This window comes from Echeneis naucrates, chromosome 16 (assembly GCF_900963305.1).
Source record: "Echeneis naucrates chromosome 16, fEcheNa1.1, whole genome shotgun sequence".
NCBI classification, from domain to species: domain Eukaryota; kingdom Metazoa; phylum Chordata; class Actinopteri; order Carangiformes; family Echeneidae; genus Echeneis; species Echeneis naucrates.
This window is the reverse complement of record NC_042526.1, coordinates 5,752,148-5,771,822: the sequence shown is the minus strand read 5'-3', so window position 1 is coordinate 5,771,822 and position 19,675 is coordinate 5,752,148. Positions and strand designations below refer to the sequence as shown.

The following is a 19,675-nucleotide window of genomic DNA, read 5'->3' as shown; positions in this document are numbered from 1 at the left end:
GTTACGTCTGCTCTAACAAAGGAAACACAGCTACAGCCCAGATGAATGGACATGTAAACAGTACGAACAGGACAAAACGAGCACCCAATCTGTGCCATCCGGAGCAGTCATTAAGTAATGAATGCCCCTGCCCATCACTGCACTATCTACAGTTGTGTAATGAATGCTACCATCGTTCAGAGTAAAAAGGACATATTGATAGAAAAGTCTCCTAATGTCAACTCGGCATGTCAACTAATTATGATGCCTTCTAGTTCAGACACTCTGCCTTCTCCCATGGCAACTGGAGATAACCAAATACTTCTGAAAAGGAGAGTGTGAAAATCAAAGTGACTCCTCCAGCTGGCATACTCTCCGGCTCACTGCCATAATACTTTCCGAGAGGTGGCTGCTCGCCTGCGAAAGCTGACACGGCATTAGCTTACGCCCATGATTAGTGTGTTGCAGCGAAATCACGCCTAATGGTCGATCAGCACTAGAGTGCGTTGCTCTTATGCTTGCTACACATCGTCAGTTTAATTCAATACTTTGTGTCCTGCGAATCGTGAGTTTTGGCCGAGGTTGCAGGTAACGGAATGCTCCGACTGCATCGTGAGAGAAAGAGATGAAGTTTTTTTTTTTTTTTTTTAGGTGTAACTTCAAACAAAGCCTTTTCATACACCGGCACATCCGCCTGCTGTGAATGAGCACTTGGAGAAAAGATATGCATCAATAGACAGATTGATCCATACTCAGAGGAAGATCAATGGGTCATGCTAAAGCTGTGATTCACAGATACAGCAAGAAAATGAGAAGATGAGACGCAGAGATACTGCCTGTCAGGATTATGGGGGCAATGTGTCTGGTTACTAAATGAAGAGAAGGCAGAAGAGCAAGGGTAAATACCATGGCAGGGAGGGCAGACGGATGAGACCCAGGAAGTGGGCCATATATGCAAGCAGGAGGGATCAATGGGATGTTAAAGGGAGAAAAGAGGTTTTATGATCAATCAGCAAGACAAAGAAAGAGGAAAAAGACTGCGAGGAATAAGAGAGACAAGACAGATTTTTCCAATAATTAGTGAAACCTTTCACCGTCGTGAGAAAAAAGGACAGAATGACTATAATTACATCACCTTTTAGCCCTAAAATTATAATCCACCTTTTCTTTTCTCGGTACCCTCCCTCTCATCTTCTCTTCACACCACTGCTGTACCATCGCGCCAGCATAAAGTGAGTCTGACTGTAAACTAGTGCTAACAAGAACAAGATCTGGGGAGCCTACAAGTTGTGAATGATTTTTTTCCTTCTTACTAAAATGTTGGACATCCTCTGTGACACGTGTGTGTGTGTGTGTGAGAGAGAAAGAGAATGGAGAAAGTTGAATTATTCATGCTATTGCTAATGCTTTAAATGAGATACTCAGAGTGAATTCAAGTTTGACTCCTGGGGAGAGAGCTTTAGGCATGTTAGTAGAATATATATATATATATATATATATATATATATATATATATATAAAGAAAGTGAAACGCAAGAGGAATATTTTTCCAAATGCATTCACATACCAATAGAACTGTGTGGATTTCTTCCCTTCAAAATCAAACTGGTTTCCTCAAATGCAGCACAATTTAACATTTTGTCTTTTTTGGTTATTCCAGCAAGTGATCAATCGAAACCAGCAAATAAAACATCACAGTCAGCGCTCCGTCTTTGAGTTTCAGGGGTTATGGTGGTACTTACAGAGCAGGACGAGCAGGAGTGTTGCGGGCAGCACTAGAATGCTGGCGCGGTGAGAGTGGGCGGAGCTGCAGATCATCTTGCTCTTCTTACAGACGCACACTTGAACTTTGACCTCTGTGCTGTTGACCAAAGGGGGCACCCCTGAGTCAGTGATGAGCAACGGAAGCTGGTAGTTGGCCTTCTTCAGATTACGCAAAAGCATGATTTGGGAATGTGTGGCTGGAGGGGGGGGGGGGGGGCAAACAAAGGAGAAGGTTTTAATGGAGTCTTCCGTCATCCTCCACAAACAGGTGCCGAATTTGCAGAGCAGAACTAAATATGTGAATTACAACACAAAATTTATGTGCCTTTGGTGTCTCGGTACAACGACGTGACAGTCGAAGTGGCAAATATTGGCACCTCTTAAATTGCACAGGAATGTTGCATTTTGTTGCATCACATTTTCAAACCCTTTAAGAGACCTGAGAGAAACTATTTGGGCCAGTTCACTTCATGTTAAAAAGAAAAAGCGTCATATGCGAAGCTGTCTGCCGGAGCTGTTACCTCCAGGTTAGGAGACTCTCGCTTTTGTATTCAATTACAAAATTTACCTTGTGCACTCAAAATAATGTACCAAACAATGTCACAAGGCAACTTTCAGCCGCAGTCAACATTTAATAGAGGATATTTCCTCAGTCAGTGTTTTGATGTTGGTCAAGTGGCAGTATTAAGAACTCTCAATTGGTGTTCATTTGAGCTGAGATATGGTCCCTGTGAGAAATATAGAATTGCAAAGTTTTCTTCAGGGTTACGTAAGTAAAGTCTGATTCATTTTTTTTTTTTTCCACAGATGATGTTAGGGGACTGCGTAGATGGCATGCGTACAGTGCTTGGATGGACATGAGACTCCCAGCTGAATACCAGAGATGAGACGAGGAAAATATCTGGTTCTTTGATAAAGAGTCAAATGTACAAGCCTGCAAGCATAAATCCTTTTGAATGCTACTTCCTTGGTGAATCGAGGTCAGAAATATTAAATCGCTGACACTTTTACGTTGCTGCTAATGAAAATCAGAGAATTTGGAGCTTTATAAATCTTTTTTTTTTTTTAAATCATGAAGAGTGAGACTTGATTAAAAACCAAACACAAAAACTTAAATATTGCGGTGAAATGTATGTGCTTGTATTATACGATCGAGGTTTAACCACCGGCTCTGTTTTACACATATTCATGCGCACACAGCGGAGAGTTCATCTCAGTAGCAGCGGCTTCTTTCCTGGCCCTATCTGTCTACTCCAGCAGAGGTGATTGAGGAGTGTCTGTACCTCCCTCTCCTGCTGTCAGTCACGCCTAATACCTCTGGGCAGGTTTTAGCTCTGCTCTGTCACTCAAACGCATACAGACACCGCTGACAGTCATGCAACCCTGAATCAATGTCTTTGGTTGTCTGTCTATCCGCCTCCCTACTTCTCTCCTTGTACCATTTTACTCTTTATCCTTATTTGCTCATCTTCATCATGTGAGCCATACGAGCGTCTGCTGTTGAGGCAGCGTGACAGGAAATACATCTGCGCGCAGTTGAAGTGACCCTTAAATATTCTTTCAGGAAAGTCACTTTTGTGTTTTGGCAGCTTTCTCTAAACCTTCTCACGCCTTCTATTCTTCATTTATATTTATACCCACAGTCCCTGAGGTGCTTTTTGCAAGTCTGGGGGGAGCAGGCTAAAGCTAAGGTCTAAAACCTGTAGAGGACAAAGTGACACATACTGTATATTGTGCTGCAGTGTTTTTAAATTCTGCCTGTATGAAAGATTTATTGACTGCTGAAAGGCATGTTATTTTGTTTAGTAGTTGTTTAATAGTTTATTTTGAAAACTATTAATGGGAACTTTTTTTGTTTTTTAAATACTCACAATTGACCCTTGTGACTTTCCATGTTTTGTCTAGACCAGGCTGTTTTCCAAGTTCAATCTGGAAAGGCGCGCCGTTGGGTGGGAGGTCCTTATCCCATCCTCCAACTATGGCCACGTTCATGTCATGGGCATCTTCACATACTCTCGCTACAGACGGAACCACATAGGGGGCGTTGTCGTTGTAGTCCTCCAGGTGGATGACCAGTGTGCCGGTACCTGTGGCCGGTGGGTTGCCTGAAAACACACAAACACAGATGTTCTACATATGAGTAAAATTTTCTATTGAGGCACTCAACACACTTAAGACCTCTACTTTAGGGCTGGATGCTCGTCATTTCATGGCGAATGTGCGCCATAATCATTTGGACAGATGTGAACAGACCAATAATAGAGCGCGGCTGCAGTAAAATATGGCATACTCAACATTACTCTAAATTAAATTCTCACCGTTTGACATGCTGCAAATGTTCCCAGGTTAAATGTAACACCTGATTACAAACCAAAATGCTAATGAAGGTAATACAATACATCCTGATCTTTTCTCCTGGTTGGACCAAATTTAACCCAAACAAAACAAAACAAAGCAGTGTTTTTGTCTGGTGTCATTTCAATGCTAGAAGAAAACGAATCACAGTAAGCCACGTTTGACTTGGCACACAGCCGGGTTCAGGGTTTGTATGAGATTACACCTTATTGGAGGACGCTGGGTTAAACAGCAGCTTGGCTCTTCTCTGTTACTGCTCGGTTTCACTGCGATTAGAAGTTATTAAAAAAACCCACATGGCATCCACAACAGCTCCAGAGGTTATTCAGCAATTAACACCTAAAGACAAGATCTGTAATTGGAAAATGGCTCCCCTTCACCTTTTCAAGGAAAATATTAATATTTGCTGAGAATTTTTGGTTTGTGTGTGGGGACTTCTTTGTGCGACTCGAGATATACGGTATGTACAATAATTGTCAAGTGATGCTGTGATGAAATCCAGTCCAGGTTTTTACGTCAGTGTTGGAGAAATCTGCACAGTGAGCTGGAAGTTCCTGCTGTGAAATGCTGATGATGTGAAAATTTAACATTTTCAGGACAAACATTTAAAATACTAACTAATGAGATAAAATGACTGGGATGCTAAAATATGACTCAGGGGAAGTAAATCTGTTCCAGATTCATAACAGAAAAAGGTCAGATTCTCATAATTGTCAAATCATCATTTTAAACAGACTGGAAAAAAAAAACCCAAACAAAAAAACAACAAAACAAAAAACCAGTCTTTAATTACATGCTTCCAATTTACCACAAAAAAGTTACATTTTAATCAATATAAGCAAAGGGCTTTAGAATTAAGTGAAATCTCTTGCTGTTAGATTTTATCACCTGCAGATAGCTTATAAACTAATGTGAGCTGCATGCCCTGTTGTCTGTCTCAAATGAATTTTCACGTTTCGAGTTGAATCTCCTAAAACCAAACAAACAAGAAACTAGAATTAAATATACGTTTCATTAGTGCATATAGCTCATGATGCTGATACTAGAGAGCCATCTGAAGCTGCATATGTCAACAGCAAAAGGTCTGCATCCTCACTATCTGATAGCTCAAACTTAATTACTTACTTTACATTTTCATCATTTAAAACTGAGTGTTTTCATTTTAATGTTACAATAGAAATAACAGAGAACTAATGACTTTGACAAATATTGCAGGCTATTGGCTGGACATATGATGTTGCCCAAATCCAATAAAAAGCACATAAAACCAAAGCATAATTCATGATGGCTTTTTTTTTTTTTTTTTTTTTTAAACCTTTTGGGTTTTATTAGATAGGATAGCTTGAAGACTGGGGAAATGGGGAAGAGAGTGGGGAATGGCGTGGGGCAAATGACAGTGGCTGGAAATGAAATGAAATGATCAGTGTGGCTGATGAGGACCTTGTAGCTTCCCATTTGTGCGCCGCATACGCTGCCCACTGTGCCACCGGTGCCCCCAACAAGTTTGGCATTTTGCACTATATAATAATCGTAAAGTGACCGCTATTTCTGCTCTGTGTGGATCAACGGCCAGGCCATCTTCTCACTCTACACTGTCATTGTAGACCGAAAAAAAAAAAAAAAAAAAGGCAGCTCACAACGTAACACAGATAAAGTAGAGCAGCATGTCCCAGGAATGTAGCCAAAGCATAAAGAAAATTGTCTACATTAGAAAATCAGTACCTCTTCAGCAAGATCCCGGGAAAATCTATTTCCCCGCTACTCAAGAGACAAAGAAAGTGAAGATGAGGATTGGATCCCCCCCATCATTGAAAATATGCAAATTTCAACTCATTTGAGAGTGGGAGAGGTCATATTTGTCCTTGGCCAGCTTTTAAATGAAGCTGTTTGTCTTCCTAAATGAATACTCCCCATCTAATCCCATTTCTTGGCTCCTCACTTTTTTTTTTTTCCTACTTGCATCATGCTGTGTCATCATTGGCCTCCCTCAGCTTCAATGGGGCTTGTCCACTGGCCTCTCCCTCACTCCGCTTTGTCCCAAAAGTTCTGATTAAACACACTGTAAGTTGCTAAATGAGCTGGCAATTTATGGAAGCGTGTCTACCCACGTCTGCATGTTAGGCACTAAAAAGAACATAAAAAGTAAAGTAGACGATATTAACGGAAGACGCGGCGGGATTTGCTGTGATGCCAAAAGCAAATGATCATTTTCAGGGTGATGAATCCTCCGAGTGTAAATGTCCTCTCGTGTCAAAAATGTTTTCAGTGCCACATCAAGCTGTTGGACTCTTTTGGCTGACAGCAGGGACTCCTTGTCTAATTAACAGACGTGTCAATCTCCATTTCAGTTTCCTGGAAAAATTTCGTCAGAGCTAAATTCTGCGCGCCAGGACACACGGTTTTTGACACAGATGTAAAACAAAACAAACAAAAAAAAAAAAAACATCTATGCTCCCTCCTTCACTCTGTCACGGGAACTGTGTGCGTTATCCTCCAGTGTTGTGTTTGTGCCTAATTCAAGGCATCGCTCTCCTCCTCACGTAGCTCAGATAAGAATTGTATTCAGACTCAGTTTGGTTGATTTAGCAATTGCTACGTTCCAGATGCAAATTGTGAGTCTTAATGGTCATCTTAGTGGGTATATAGTAATCAGACAGCAGTCACAGCAAATAGTAAGTGATTATAGTAGTTAAGTTCTACAGCATCCCAAGTCTGAGCCTGCATTCCCCTCGACAACACAGATTTCCTGTAAAACTCAGAGCTGCAAGTCTGTTAAGTTATTATTAAACTCTCTACTGGTTCTATTTTCTTATTAAATGTGTTCCTTTAAATGATCACATACTTAAATGAATTGGTAATTTAGGGACGAATCATGTCATTATTGCTGTTGTTACTACCTTTATTTTCCACCATCAATGTTTGTAGTACTTGGTCATAAATCATAAGCCTGATGGAATGGACAGTTTAAATTAATTTTTTCAGGCATTTTTGCCTGAAAAAAATGCCTGAAAAGAAAAGAAAGGAGAGTGGGAGTATGAAATATAGCAAAGGGCTCAAGCCAGATTTGGACTCAGTCCTGATACATGTCAAGCACTTAACCTGGTGAGTTACATGGGAGCATCCATAATTTCTAACCTGCTGATGGTTCTCTTTGAGGGATTATCTGAGTGGAAGTAGACTATAAACTAATAAAGACATCCACTAAAATCAAAAGTGTCAATATCTAGAGGAAATAGCAGAAGATCACCACTTTTGATAGTGACAGGTCCGACAAAGACTCCATCCCCGAACTCAGCCTGAGTAAACCGTGTATGATGATACGTATATGTTGAATTTATTAGAGGAGACATATCTCTGTACAATCAGTGCCTCCCTAATGTTGTTATATCTTCCTTAAGCAGTGGGTGACCCCTGGCCATGTGAGGTATTGTAAAACTCAATCCCAGCGTGCCTTTAAGTAAATTATGTTCTGTCAAATTCATAATAATCCAATCGCTTTTGATGCTGTGACATTTTTCATTTTGCTAAGATGTTAATATGACATAAATAAATGGAAATTCATGCTTGGCAGCACTCTCTTTGTTATCCTTACAAAGTGCTCTGCTTTATTTGGGGTTTAAGCAGGTTTCAGCAATGAAGTTAGGAGAAAGTTATTAAGTATATATATAAATAGATTTTCAAGTTAACAAGTTACACTAATTAAAGTGATTGTGTTCAGCTGTCTCTTTAGAGTTAAAAGGGACAAAGGCTGTGAGCCACTTCAGGAAGACAAAAATTCTCCAGTTCAACAAGAAATATATTCGTAAGTGTTTTACTCAGCATTCATTTGCAACTAATTTGTGTGACGTCCCACCTCCACACTGTAATTCCAGGTTTCTATTCTGAGAAACTTGTTGGAAATGAAGATGCTTCAGTTAACTGGCTAAATGATCTAAACTGGAGACATAAAATACAAAGCCAAGTTATTTTAAAAGAGTATCATTCAGAGGGCGATGAGGAAATAAAAATAATTATTTTTTGTGAAAACTTTCAACAGACTACTGGAGGCACAAAGGTATTTAATTAAAAACGTGATCAAATATTCAAGGCAAAAAAAACCCACCTGTTACAGAATAAAAGAAAACGTTAATTTCAAGTTTTGAATAGCAATATGCATAATGTCTGCTGGGGAAGAGAAGCACCGACATACTACATCATGGCAAATTTAAAACATTACCGATACGGAGTTAGTCCAGTTTGTATTAGTTAATTGATTCCGAATTATCATTTTTGCAGAAAGTAAGAATAATTAAATGACGTAACCGATACAGTCATTCTGCGTCCGTGCTGTTGGAATATTTGACTAGTATTTTAAAGTTGTCACCAGTTGTGGAAACTAATTCATCACCTCTTCCTTTAGGCTCTGCCCTCCTGCTCCATCTTCATCGTCCAGCCGAGCTCCTGTCACCTCCACCTGCCTCTGGCTAGCAGTTAGACGGCCCTGTTACTCTCCTGTGTCCCCAGAGATGAGAGGAGGGAGCAGACTGATTGACTCCTGGGGCAGATGGCGTTAATCCACAGCCACAGGCTAAAAACTGAACTTTCCTCTCTCTTCTCACTACTTCCTCTTAATATCTGTCTCTGCCCCCCTCCCCGCCTAAAAATGCGTCTGTTTGACTGTCACTTTCCGTTGTTATCGCTTCATATTTTCTTTCTGTTGTCTGACTCTCTTGCTGCTTTTGTCAGAAAGGGAATGAAAACCAGAGTTGGGACTAGCGGTCGTCTTAAATGAGCATATCTCTTTGCTCCCTGCATGGTAGGCTGAGAATAAAATCCAAGATCTGTTTGCACTTGGCGTTTCGTCATAGGCAGAGGGAAATGTGTGGAAGCCCTGAAGTTTAGGCGGTAAGGCCGACAAGCGCAACAAATTCAAACAGAGGAAAAGCACAGCCAGTTCCATTTTCATTTTTGTCATACATTTGATAAGTTTCTCTTACTGTAGAAGTAAGTCTGGCGAGCGCACTAGTCACAATTGAATTCACAGGATTAAAAGAAAGCCCACTAGTGGAATTTGTTTCTAAGGACAAAGCTGGGAAAAAACCAACCACATCTAACCACAGTTGTTGTTCCCATGAGGATAACCATTAAATTCCAGGAACATTTCAGGCACAAACAACCACTAGATTATGCTTTTAGCAAAAACTATACCCAGCATTGCCATTACCATGATTATTTTCCTCGGCCACATAAAAGTAAAAGTGATGAGGGAAATGACAAAACAACAAGCAGGAGCCTGAAGAAGCCAGGAGCGTGGCCAGCATGTGAGGAATGACTCGCTGCAAAATGTCACAATGCATTATGTTGCAGCCAAACAGTCAGGAAGACTAATTTACCGGTGAACCACAGAGAGGCAACAGAGGAGATGTGAAGAGAGGAGAGATAAATGAAAGGAAAATCCAAAATGAGAAAGGGAGGACGTGACAGCAGGAGGGAGAGGAGCTTTATATGGACGTGTTTTGGAAATTAGAATTAAATGAAGAATCCACCTTAGTGTACAATTCAACAAAAATCTTTTTAAATCTTTTTTTTTCTTTTTTTGTCACTTTACTGCTCACAGGAAAAAAAAAAAAAAACAACAACTCACTTTTTATTACCAGCAGTACAACACTGAACCATAATATACACATGCACTGCTGCATTTTCCTATTTCCCTTCATCTCCTCAAACACGTTCCACTCTTGTCCGCTCTTGTTAAAGCTACGAGACTCCATTCAAACGCAGTCACACAATGGCTGCACATTATGTTTTGGTCTGTAAACAATCGCAGTGGATACTTTGAACGATGTTGCGCTCGTCCTTGGTGTTCCTGCAGCTAGTGCAGACAATTCACCGGTTGAGAAAATGAAGCTACACAAAGTTGAACACAACACAAAAATAAAACACAAAATAGTCTGTTATCTAAAAAAATCAGTGCAGTTTTTGTGCTGTGAATCTTGTTTCTTCTAATATTAAGAATGATTATGATTTTAATTTAAAATGTGTCATATCTCTTTTGAATGGGTTTTCGTCCGCTTGGGAACGACAGACACAAGCGTATGAAAATACAGGAGGTTACCCGTCCTGTGAAAATCTGTATTTAAAATGAAAAATGATTCTTATTGCCACTCCCGTTCCCCCAGGTCAGCATGTTTTATAGAAAGAGCAGATGCTAATGCCAAAGGATACAGTATCAAATTTGGTTTTGAATTTTACCACGTTCTCGCCATCCATCTTGCCATTGTGCGAGTCCGAGACCTTGTTAAAACTCCCTCCAGATAACTTCCTGCATTCTGGTCCCATCACTCATCGGTCTCCCAGAGGCTTCGCCACGCTATCGCGTAACACTCTGCTAATCTGATTGGCTGATCAGAACTGTATATGAAACCAACCAGAACCAATTACAATAGGCACAAGTCATTAAGAGAGATGACTTCAGGGAGCGGAGCCGTGCTGGGGACAGGTGCATCGCTGCTAGTCTGGCAAATTACTTTCAGAAGAGACTTTGGGTTATCAGTTGCTGGCTATTATGCCAAGTGATTGGAGAATGAGGGTATTGATACAGCTTTAAGTAGGATTATACAACAAGCCCTTTTTTGTGCTAATTAAACACTAAAATTGCCTTCCTGAGGAGATTTCTTGTTTTGGTCTTTTTCCAGGAAAAAAAAAAAAAACAAAAAAACTCAGTTTAAGGATTTTTACCTGAGATAAGAGTGAAGGGGAAAAAAAAAACCAAACAACGATCTATGCATCCAAGTGAAACAACTTTAATTACCAACTTCTTAAAACTTGCACTATTCACAGCACCTAAACGAGACATACAAGCCTACAGGGCGAATCGCTAATTATTTGAAGATTATTTTTAATAGTTTGGCTAGTTTACTTTCATGCTGTTTTCAAAGCACAAAGTACAAAAGTGCTGTGTACAAAGCCAACAAGCCAAAATTCGTTGCACATTTACAAATAGTCATAGGCCCTCAACAGTCACCTGTTTACCTCCTACCTGCACAGCTGAACCTCATTCCCCTCGTGCCCTTAATTCTCCTCCATACAGTCTAGACGGCTTTTTTCCCAGTGAGGACATTTTAATATGCCAGTGTGGGAAAATCACAGTTGTAAATACTGAAATGAATAATTTCTTTAAATTGCAAAAAGTTAAAAGTAGCAGCAGTGGATTTGAACTCTTAGAGCCTACTAGTGGTTCTCGCACAATGGTGCTTAAATGAAGATGTTAATGTGATAATGTTAACATATTCATGAGCTTAGTTTAGCACTTTATCACTAATGACAAAGGACACTTGAAACTGATGGGCTTGTTATTAGTTTAGCAGGTTTTCGGCCAAAAATCAAGCAAACAAACTCACTAAATATATGATGGCGCTGGGGGAAAGGGCAACCAAAGTGGTGATAATTCATCCTTGCAACCTTCACAACACCAGACTAAGAAGCCATTTACCTGTTTACAGTCCTTGCATCTCTTAACTAAGCTTGTGTCTTGTATTTAACAGACAAGAGCGTGAGTGGTAACGATCTTCTCATCTAACTCTTGACAAGAAAGCACATAAACCTAAAGCCCTTAACAATTTCTTTACGGTCCAGTGCTACACTGGAACCAAAAAGATCAATAATTATTGATTTAACACACCTTACTATCATACTTATGTACAATTTATTTGTATATATGTGGTTTGCTTTAGTGAGTTTTCAGCTACTCAGAGCCAAACAGTCCCCTGACAATTTTAGTAATTGCTAATTGAGGTGGTCTTTACAGCAACTTAGGAACTCTGAGGCTTTATAATTAAACCACACTCCAACGTTGAACACCCAAGGAACAGGCTGGAAAGATGAACACACACACTGACATACACAGACGGTGCTTTCAATTCCTCATCGGGAGCTAAGCCTCCGACAGATTTCCTATGTTGTTCTAATGACACGCTTTCAAGATAAACTGAAAGACGTCCTCCATCAGCCACATTTGCCCGACTCCATCATCCGATTTCATCTTTCATTATCTATCCCTCGCCATCTCCACCACCCACTAATCTAATTTCATCTGGATCCCCGTCATTAAAACTACACCCAAAGCTGTTCACATCTACACAGAGGAAGCCCTCATGGAAAAGAAAAAATCCTAATAGAGATGCAGCGGGGGCAGAGGTGGAGGGCACTTTTTAAAAAAATTTGAATCATATCAAATACAGTCACTTTTCAAATAACCAGCTGTTTAATGGCATCCTCGCACTCAGATGCAAAGCTCTCTTGCAGAGTGGGTAGAGGGAGAGTTTGTGTTAGTGTGCCAGGCACTGCGATAACTTCTGATCTGTGGATGAATCAGTATTCAAGTACACAAGAGAGGCTGGGCCTCAAACACACACAGACACACACACTTTCCCCCTGCAAAGCCAAACAAAGGTATTCTTTAATCACACACATAATGGGAGCCTGTTTACAAGATGGCAACTTCCCCCAAGAGGTTCCGCAACAAGTCGGGAAATGAAAGACAGGGGCAAAGTGAGAAAAGACACAGTGTGTGTTTGGGGTTAATGAGGCAGTTTGGTAAGACAGGGGAGGCAACAGAAGGCAAGTCGGTGTTGAGCTGTGATCCTCTGTGATATCCAGAGCATATCCCATTATACTGCCATTACCCTAGGTCAAGATGCCTTGATTCCCCAACCCTGCATGCTTCCCTCATGCTGGCATCACCCCTAACTATTTCCTGCACGGGGTCACAATTGATTGGCTGTGCAAGAACACATTTCAGCAAGGTAGTTAACCTGCTTGTCTCTGTGGCTGTCTCCATAAAGGCATTGACAAGAGAAAGATACAAAGATAGAGTGAAAGCAACCGTAAGACACGTAAGGGAGGGGAGTAAACACTTCCAGAATTCAAATAACACTGTTTTCGTTCAAAATTATATCTCTCTGATTTTGCTGCTCCATTTCTTTTTACATTTTCACCTCATATTTTTAACTGATGTTCTCATGTTCTGCAAACATCTCTTCTGTCACCTTCTGACACCAAACCTCCCTCAACTATATTTACCTTTCTATTAGACACACTGCTCTTTAGCTGTTTCTTTCCTTGTCCAATGCAATAGACTTTGACAGGCTTACACTTCCACTTCGACTTTGATTTTTTAGCTTTCAATATGCCTTAATATCCGAACAGTTCAGTCCTCAAACCTTAATTAGTAATCACTGGCTGGTCTATATCTAAATTAGGGTTTAGTAGAATTTCATTATACATATTATAATTAATTCATCAGTACCACTTGGTCATTTTAGACGTGTGATCTCACTCTTTTAATTTTTGAATGTAAAGACATACATGTCATTTCACCATCTATGCTTTCTGATATTTTGTTACTGTCTGTTTCAATTCAGCTTCTTTTTTATGGACGTGATATCACTGTAAGCAACTCTCAAGTTTAACTAAAGGTATATATATATTAAGCCATTTTCAGCATTCACTGCATAAGCTGCAAGTTCTCCTTGAACCTAGAACTGGTCTAGAGACCTTTAAATGAAATAAAACGTGCACCGCATAAATGATAATAGAAATTTACCATTCACCCAAGCCAAGATCCTTATCTTAGATGAGCAAATGATCAAATCCCAAAGTATCAAAGCCTCTATTAGGTTCAATGACCTTTTCAGTTAGAGCCCCCTTTAACTCATTACAGCCTTGGAACATGCCATATAAGACATGGCACACCAGCAGAACATGAATAAAAGGTCAGCCCAATCAGTAAAAATCTCCATCCCTAGGAAAACAATAGTGAGAAAATATGCCGGCCATTTGCAGCTGTGTGTCTTTTCAGTCCTTAGCTACGATTTCCACGGATTAGGTTTTACCTTCTGATGTCCTATGTGAGTTCACTGTCCACTGCTGCCGCTGCCACACACACACACACACACACACACATAAAACAGATCCAAGCCAGGGAAAAAAAGAAAAACTTGGCCTGCGCGGTGATTCATGAAGCAAAAATCCATTTACTAACAAAATACAGATTACCAGTTACAAAGATAATACTGCTCGCCTTTTTTCGAACACAAAATGTCTTCAGTACAAAATTGGTAGCTGTTTTTTGGTGCTGTTAGCATCAACATGTTACTCGCTGTATGGAGCACACACACTCAAATTATCATGAAAAGGAAAATCGTTGCTCGCCTTGTTCTCTTGCCGGTGTTTGTAACCCTTGTATATCACAAAGCTGCATGATGAAAGCAGCAACATTAACTATCACAGTGCTTTCTACTCTATTCTTTTCCCTTCCTGGCTTGCAGATCTCAGTCCACTGGGCTGAGACATTTGCCCCCATTGCTTCATCGCCGCTGCTGTAGTAGAGGCAGTCTGATCACAACTGGCTAAGCGCACAACGTGAGTCTATCTATCTGCATTTAGCCTGCCAGGATGCCTGACTGTGCGCTGGTGACACAACAGACACTTAGCAGCGAACCTATTGTGCCTTGGCTGGCCTGAAATCCGGAAATTACTCAGTCCATTATGGCAATAAGCGACACAGTGGTTCCCAGCAGTTAGTATGGCAATGAGGCGGCACAGTGGCAGATATCACGCAGGAAGATGGACATACAAAGACACAAACACACACACATCGGTGCTGCTGACAGCTGCTGCCACCATCAGTCTATTTTTTTTTTTCCCCCTCTGGTGTGAGAAAAGATGATGAACCTATTATTCCTGTCACAGGTGGACAGACACACACATGTACAGGCGTTTGCACACAGTCCTATCTAATTATACATCCATTTGAGCACTAAAGAGTTTGTTCTGTGACCTATTAAAATTCAGCAACCCCTCAATCCTTTTTCTCTCCTCTTGATTTAAACTGTTGGGGATGTGATCTGACTGTGATGAATGCTCTCACTTATCACACTGCTCCGTCTGGCTGTGTCTATGTGTGTGTAATACTTAATATTCCTGTAATTAATAAAGCTTTCTTTGACCGCGCGGAGGATGTCTCACTGTGATCGAGACAGAAAGACACACACACACACACACACACAGAGTCCGTATGTCCGTGTGTTCAAAGCAAACACAGTTTTGCTCTTTGGTGCATAACTTAGTAGTTTTTAAGAGCAGGTTTTGTCGTGGCAGACACAGTGGCTGTGTGTGCGCGTGTACCGCCGTATTTGAGACGACTGGGGCTTTGATAATGTATTCATGTCTCCCAATGACAAATGACTCCCACCAGGAGGCGGTTTAACATTTAAATGAGGAGCAGGAGAAAACACTGAACCACAAAACACAGCAGTGAGTGGATACACAGGGGTGAGCCAGAGAGGCACCGCATGTACCAGGACAAAGACATTAAAAAGCAGGATGAACACACAACTTTAATCCACCCACGTGCAAGCCAGCAGATCCTCCAGCGCGGAATACAAAAGCTAATGTGCTGGAAGGAGAAGGGGGTAAGATGTGGGGAACAGCTGGCGTCCCGGCGGGGGATGAGAGAGAAGAGAATTTGTTTGAGTCTAAAACCAGCAGTTACTGATGAATGTTTATATAAACAGCCCGTCAAGCCCTCTGCTCAAGTTGGAACAATATCTCTTCAAACAATATCGCACCGCTCCGACTCCCTGCCAAGTGTCGATGCCCAGGCGAAAGTGGGCTGTGGCTTTTTCAGTCTCGTCTCATCTCATCTCATTATCTGTACTGTTTATCCGTCAGGGTCAAAGGGGGTGCTGGAGCGAGTCCCTGCTAACGTTCTGGGAGAGGGAGGGGTACGCTATGGACAGGTCGCCAGTCCATCAGAGCCAACATATAGAGACAAACATCCATTCACTCTCATACCCGCGCCTACGGGCAATTTTAGAGGCAGCAATGAACCTAAATGTGCACTTTTTTGGACTGTGGGAGGAAGCTGGACAGGGAGACAATGCCAAATCCACACTGAGAAGCACCCAGAACCTTCTTGCTGTGAGGCAACAGTGATAACCATCATTTTACTTAGAAAGGAGGACTCAAATGTCCACAAATACAGATACTCAGATGGAAGTGAAAGCATGTGGATCCAGGTAAACTGATTTACATTTAAAAACATACCAATGGTGAAAAACACACCTTTCACACGTCAAAGAGTGACAAATGGCTTCTTCTGCGAGTGCAGCTGAGTGCAATGACATCAGATTATAGCGTCCAAACTACAGACTCACGTCTACAACTTCCTCAGCTGAGATGACCGTTTGACCTTCGCAGCAACATTACTACTGGCTCACCGCAATGATAAAACCCTCCGATCTTCCTCTCCTCTCCTCCCTCTTAATTTCACCTCCCTTCCATCATCCTTCCTTTCCGGTAGTATGTTCAGGCCAGTGTTCACCATCTGTTGCTGCCCAGAGGGCTGCTCCCGCTGACCTGCCCTCATGCTGTTAACCAGGAGCCACAGTCGATCTGCTGTTAACAATGCAAAACATTTACCAAGAGTGTATTTCCTCGTTCAAGCTAGCACACAATGTCAACCTCCCCTCCGCTTTAGTAGAAGACTAATTATTATAGATTATTTTAGAGATCGTTTTTTGACTTATTACAGCGGAGACTTCCTGATCTGAGTTCAAATTTCTTCTCATGTGCTAACATGCAAATGACAATAAATCATTATTGCACCTTGAACCTTCAAATTAGCTTAAATGGGCCAAGGAGAAAATAATCATTCTAGAAACAAATTTAACCCAGGTTCAGTTTCAGAAAAAAAATGGCTGCATGAATTTACTTCGGAGAAAAAGTTATATGAAGGTAAAAATCTAAGTTCATGGAGTAAAGTTTTATCATCATATGCAGTGAAATGTTGGAAGGACATCTTCAGATAGATGACACTGTAATTGTATCTCCCTAAACTCCCTGAATACAGCTTACTTTCAACTGGTATTTCTTTTATACCAAAATGTTTTGCCTTTTTTTTTTTTTTTTTTGCATTCTCATACCTTTCATACATCTCTTCTTTAAACGTCTTCCTTTTCTATCTGACAAAAGCCCTATTTGTCCTCTCACTCTGCTGCTCTCTAGTTGCAGGAGGTGTATGTATTCATCTGAAGTCTCCATGTAAAGTAAAGATGAGAATATCAGGGTCAATTGATTTCCTGTTGGTAGTCTACATAGGTGGGCTATCACACAATCATCGCAACGATCGCTGCGGGTAGGGAGCAAATGTGTTTTGTTGATGGGACAACACGATGCAAAAAGAAAAAAAAAAAGGTGGCAGGGGTCAAGCAGATATCAGTATTCTGCTGCTCACATTTCAACAACATATGCGGGAAGCACATGTATTCAGAGTAAGTTGCTTAGAATTAAGGGTCAGGGATTTCTACGGTTCTGCTCACCTCCACCTATATGCCATTTTGTGAGAAATATTGGCCTTAAAGCAGCACGGACAATTGGACCTGGTTCATATCTTAATCGTTAATAATCCTCAGAGAATGACTCCCAGTGACTAATCCTAACAATGCAATATCCACACTCTCTCTTTAGCTCCACAAGCAGGACAAAACTTAATATCTCAAGATGGATCGGATTGATTTCTTTCTTTCTTTTTTTTTGTTTTTTTAAAGGATGTGATGGTGTATCCTTACAATTTGGGTAGTAGTGTGACTTTTCAAGGATTTTTTCCCTTATCCCCATCAGGCTAAACTTGACTGACTCTGGTGATCCCTTCACTTACCATTATCAGGTCAAAATTTAACGCTACCCATTAAACACTAAATTGAGATGCTGAGCACAAAGAAAAGAGAAGCATGTTAACAACTCGTCAGACGCTATGTAAGGCTGTAGCCATAAAAATGTGTGCATTATTTCATTTAGCAAAACCTTTCAATGGTTAAATGTAGCCTAAACAAACAGCAACATCATAAAAAAAAAATCAGTGCAGACGTAGATGTGACAAAAGTCATGCTGACTTTTTGACAGTAGGTAATGGCATGAACGTTTTATACCCAGCCTGCGTATGTGCATTACAATAAACTCTGAAGAGCACCAGATATGCTTAGATTAACTGAGCCTGTCACCTCAATGATCAGGAAAGGAAATTATTTTGCATTGAAAATCACAGGTGACATTTTGAAACTACATTATAAAGGAAAAACACGTCAGTAATCAATTGCTTAAGCTGGATGGACTAATAATAATAATTATATCAACAATAAGGTAAAAAAGTTTCCTTGTAGCGATCTGTCTCCCCCCTCTTTCAATCCAACCGGTCGAGGCAGATGGCCGACGCTGACCCTGGTTTCATCCTGAGGTTTCCGCCCCTTAAAGGAAGTTTTTCCTTGTCACTGTTGCCAAATGCTTGCTCATGGTGAGATGTGTTGAGTCTGTTTAAATAATTCTATAAAGACTTTGGTCTAGACCTGCTCTATGTAAAGTGCCTTGATGTAACTCTGTTATGGTTTGGCGCCATGCAAATAAATTAGATTTTGATTTGATTTGATCAAGTAGTCTGCTTACTTCTCCTGTGCTGCGGCCCATTCCTAAATTATTTGTGAGATGCTTTGACTGTGCGTGAGTGTGTGTGTTGTTTGGACTTCAATAAAAAAAATGTTGATAATCGGTTGTAATAATTGCTCAATTTGACCTTGACTGGCTGTCACAGTATTATACAGTACTGATGGCATTCAATAGTTTCTTCTGTAATATCAAACTGTATCATCTTGCCCTGCCTCCCCTTCTGGCTGCAAAACTAATCTTACTCTCTGTCCGCTCATAATCTTCGCCACTTTCTCTTCCTCGCCACATCTTCCTTACTCACTTTCAGCCCTAAATTCTTTCCTGTTATCTCCCCTTTATGTCCCTTCCTTTCTCTTCCTCCCTTGACCCTTCCACCTCATCCACCTTCTTCTCCTGCCCCATCCTGGCTCCTCTTTCAGTGCTCATCTATCTGAGGCTGCTGAATTCCCCAGCACAACAGCGCTATTCTGCTGCCTACTAATAGAATCTCTCAGTTCCTCTAATGGATCCGTCACAATCTCCCTGTGCACAGGAGACCAGATAGATTGATAGTGAGAGCCAGAGAGACGGCGAGAAAGAAGGGGGGCGGACAAAGAGATGGCGAGAAGGGGAGAGAACCAAAGACAAAGAAAGAGAGACTCGGTGGGGATTTCAACGCTTTTATCTGGGCCTTGGAAAGTCTCAGAGTCGCACCTCGGCTGACACGACCAACCAGACACCATATGCTCCTTCAGAGACAGTGCCACTTAAGGCCATCCCACTGTCACAACGGGAAAGTGGCACTTCCACTGCAGCTAGGTCGAACTAACAGAGGAGTCCTTCACAAGTATGTGAGCCTACTGTACCGTTTCAGGATATGTTCTGTATATACCCATTTGTTCCTTGTTTACTGTTTCATGTTTGCTTCAGTGACTCTGCGGCAACGCTCATCACTCAGGAGGAATTATTTCAAAAATGCAAAAGAGAATGAATCTATGGTGGGAAACCTTCTTGGCATCCTCCCACTGCATTAAGTAGAATTGAATTTAATGAGATCTTTTTCCCTTTGCACACTTTAAACACTTTAGAGTAGAATACAAAATGGTGCTTGTTGAAA

At 41.0% G+C, this 19,675-nt stretch overlaps 1 protein-coding gene across 1 annotated transcript in view; it reads right to left on the bottom strand.

Annotated features, from left to right (window-relative positions):
• cdh13 (cadherin 13, H-cadherin (heart)) overlaps window positions 1-19,675 on the bottom strand; it is a 268,654-nt gene that overhangs the window by 13,101 nt on the left and 235,878 nt on the right. Inside the window, exons 13-14 of the mRNA XM_029523215.1 lie at window positions 3,615-3,848; window positions 1,722-1,940 (exon numbers count right to left, since the gene is read on the bottom strand). Coding sequence (XP_029379075.1) covers window positions 1,722-1,940; window positions 3,615-3,848 — 453 coding nt within the window. The remainder of the gene's footprint in view (window positions 1-1,721; window positions 1,941-3,614; window positions 3,849-19,675) is intronic.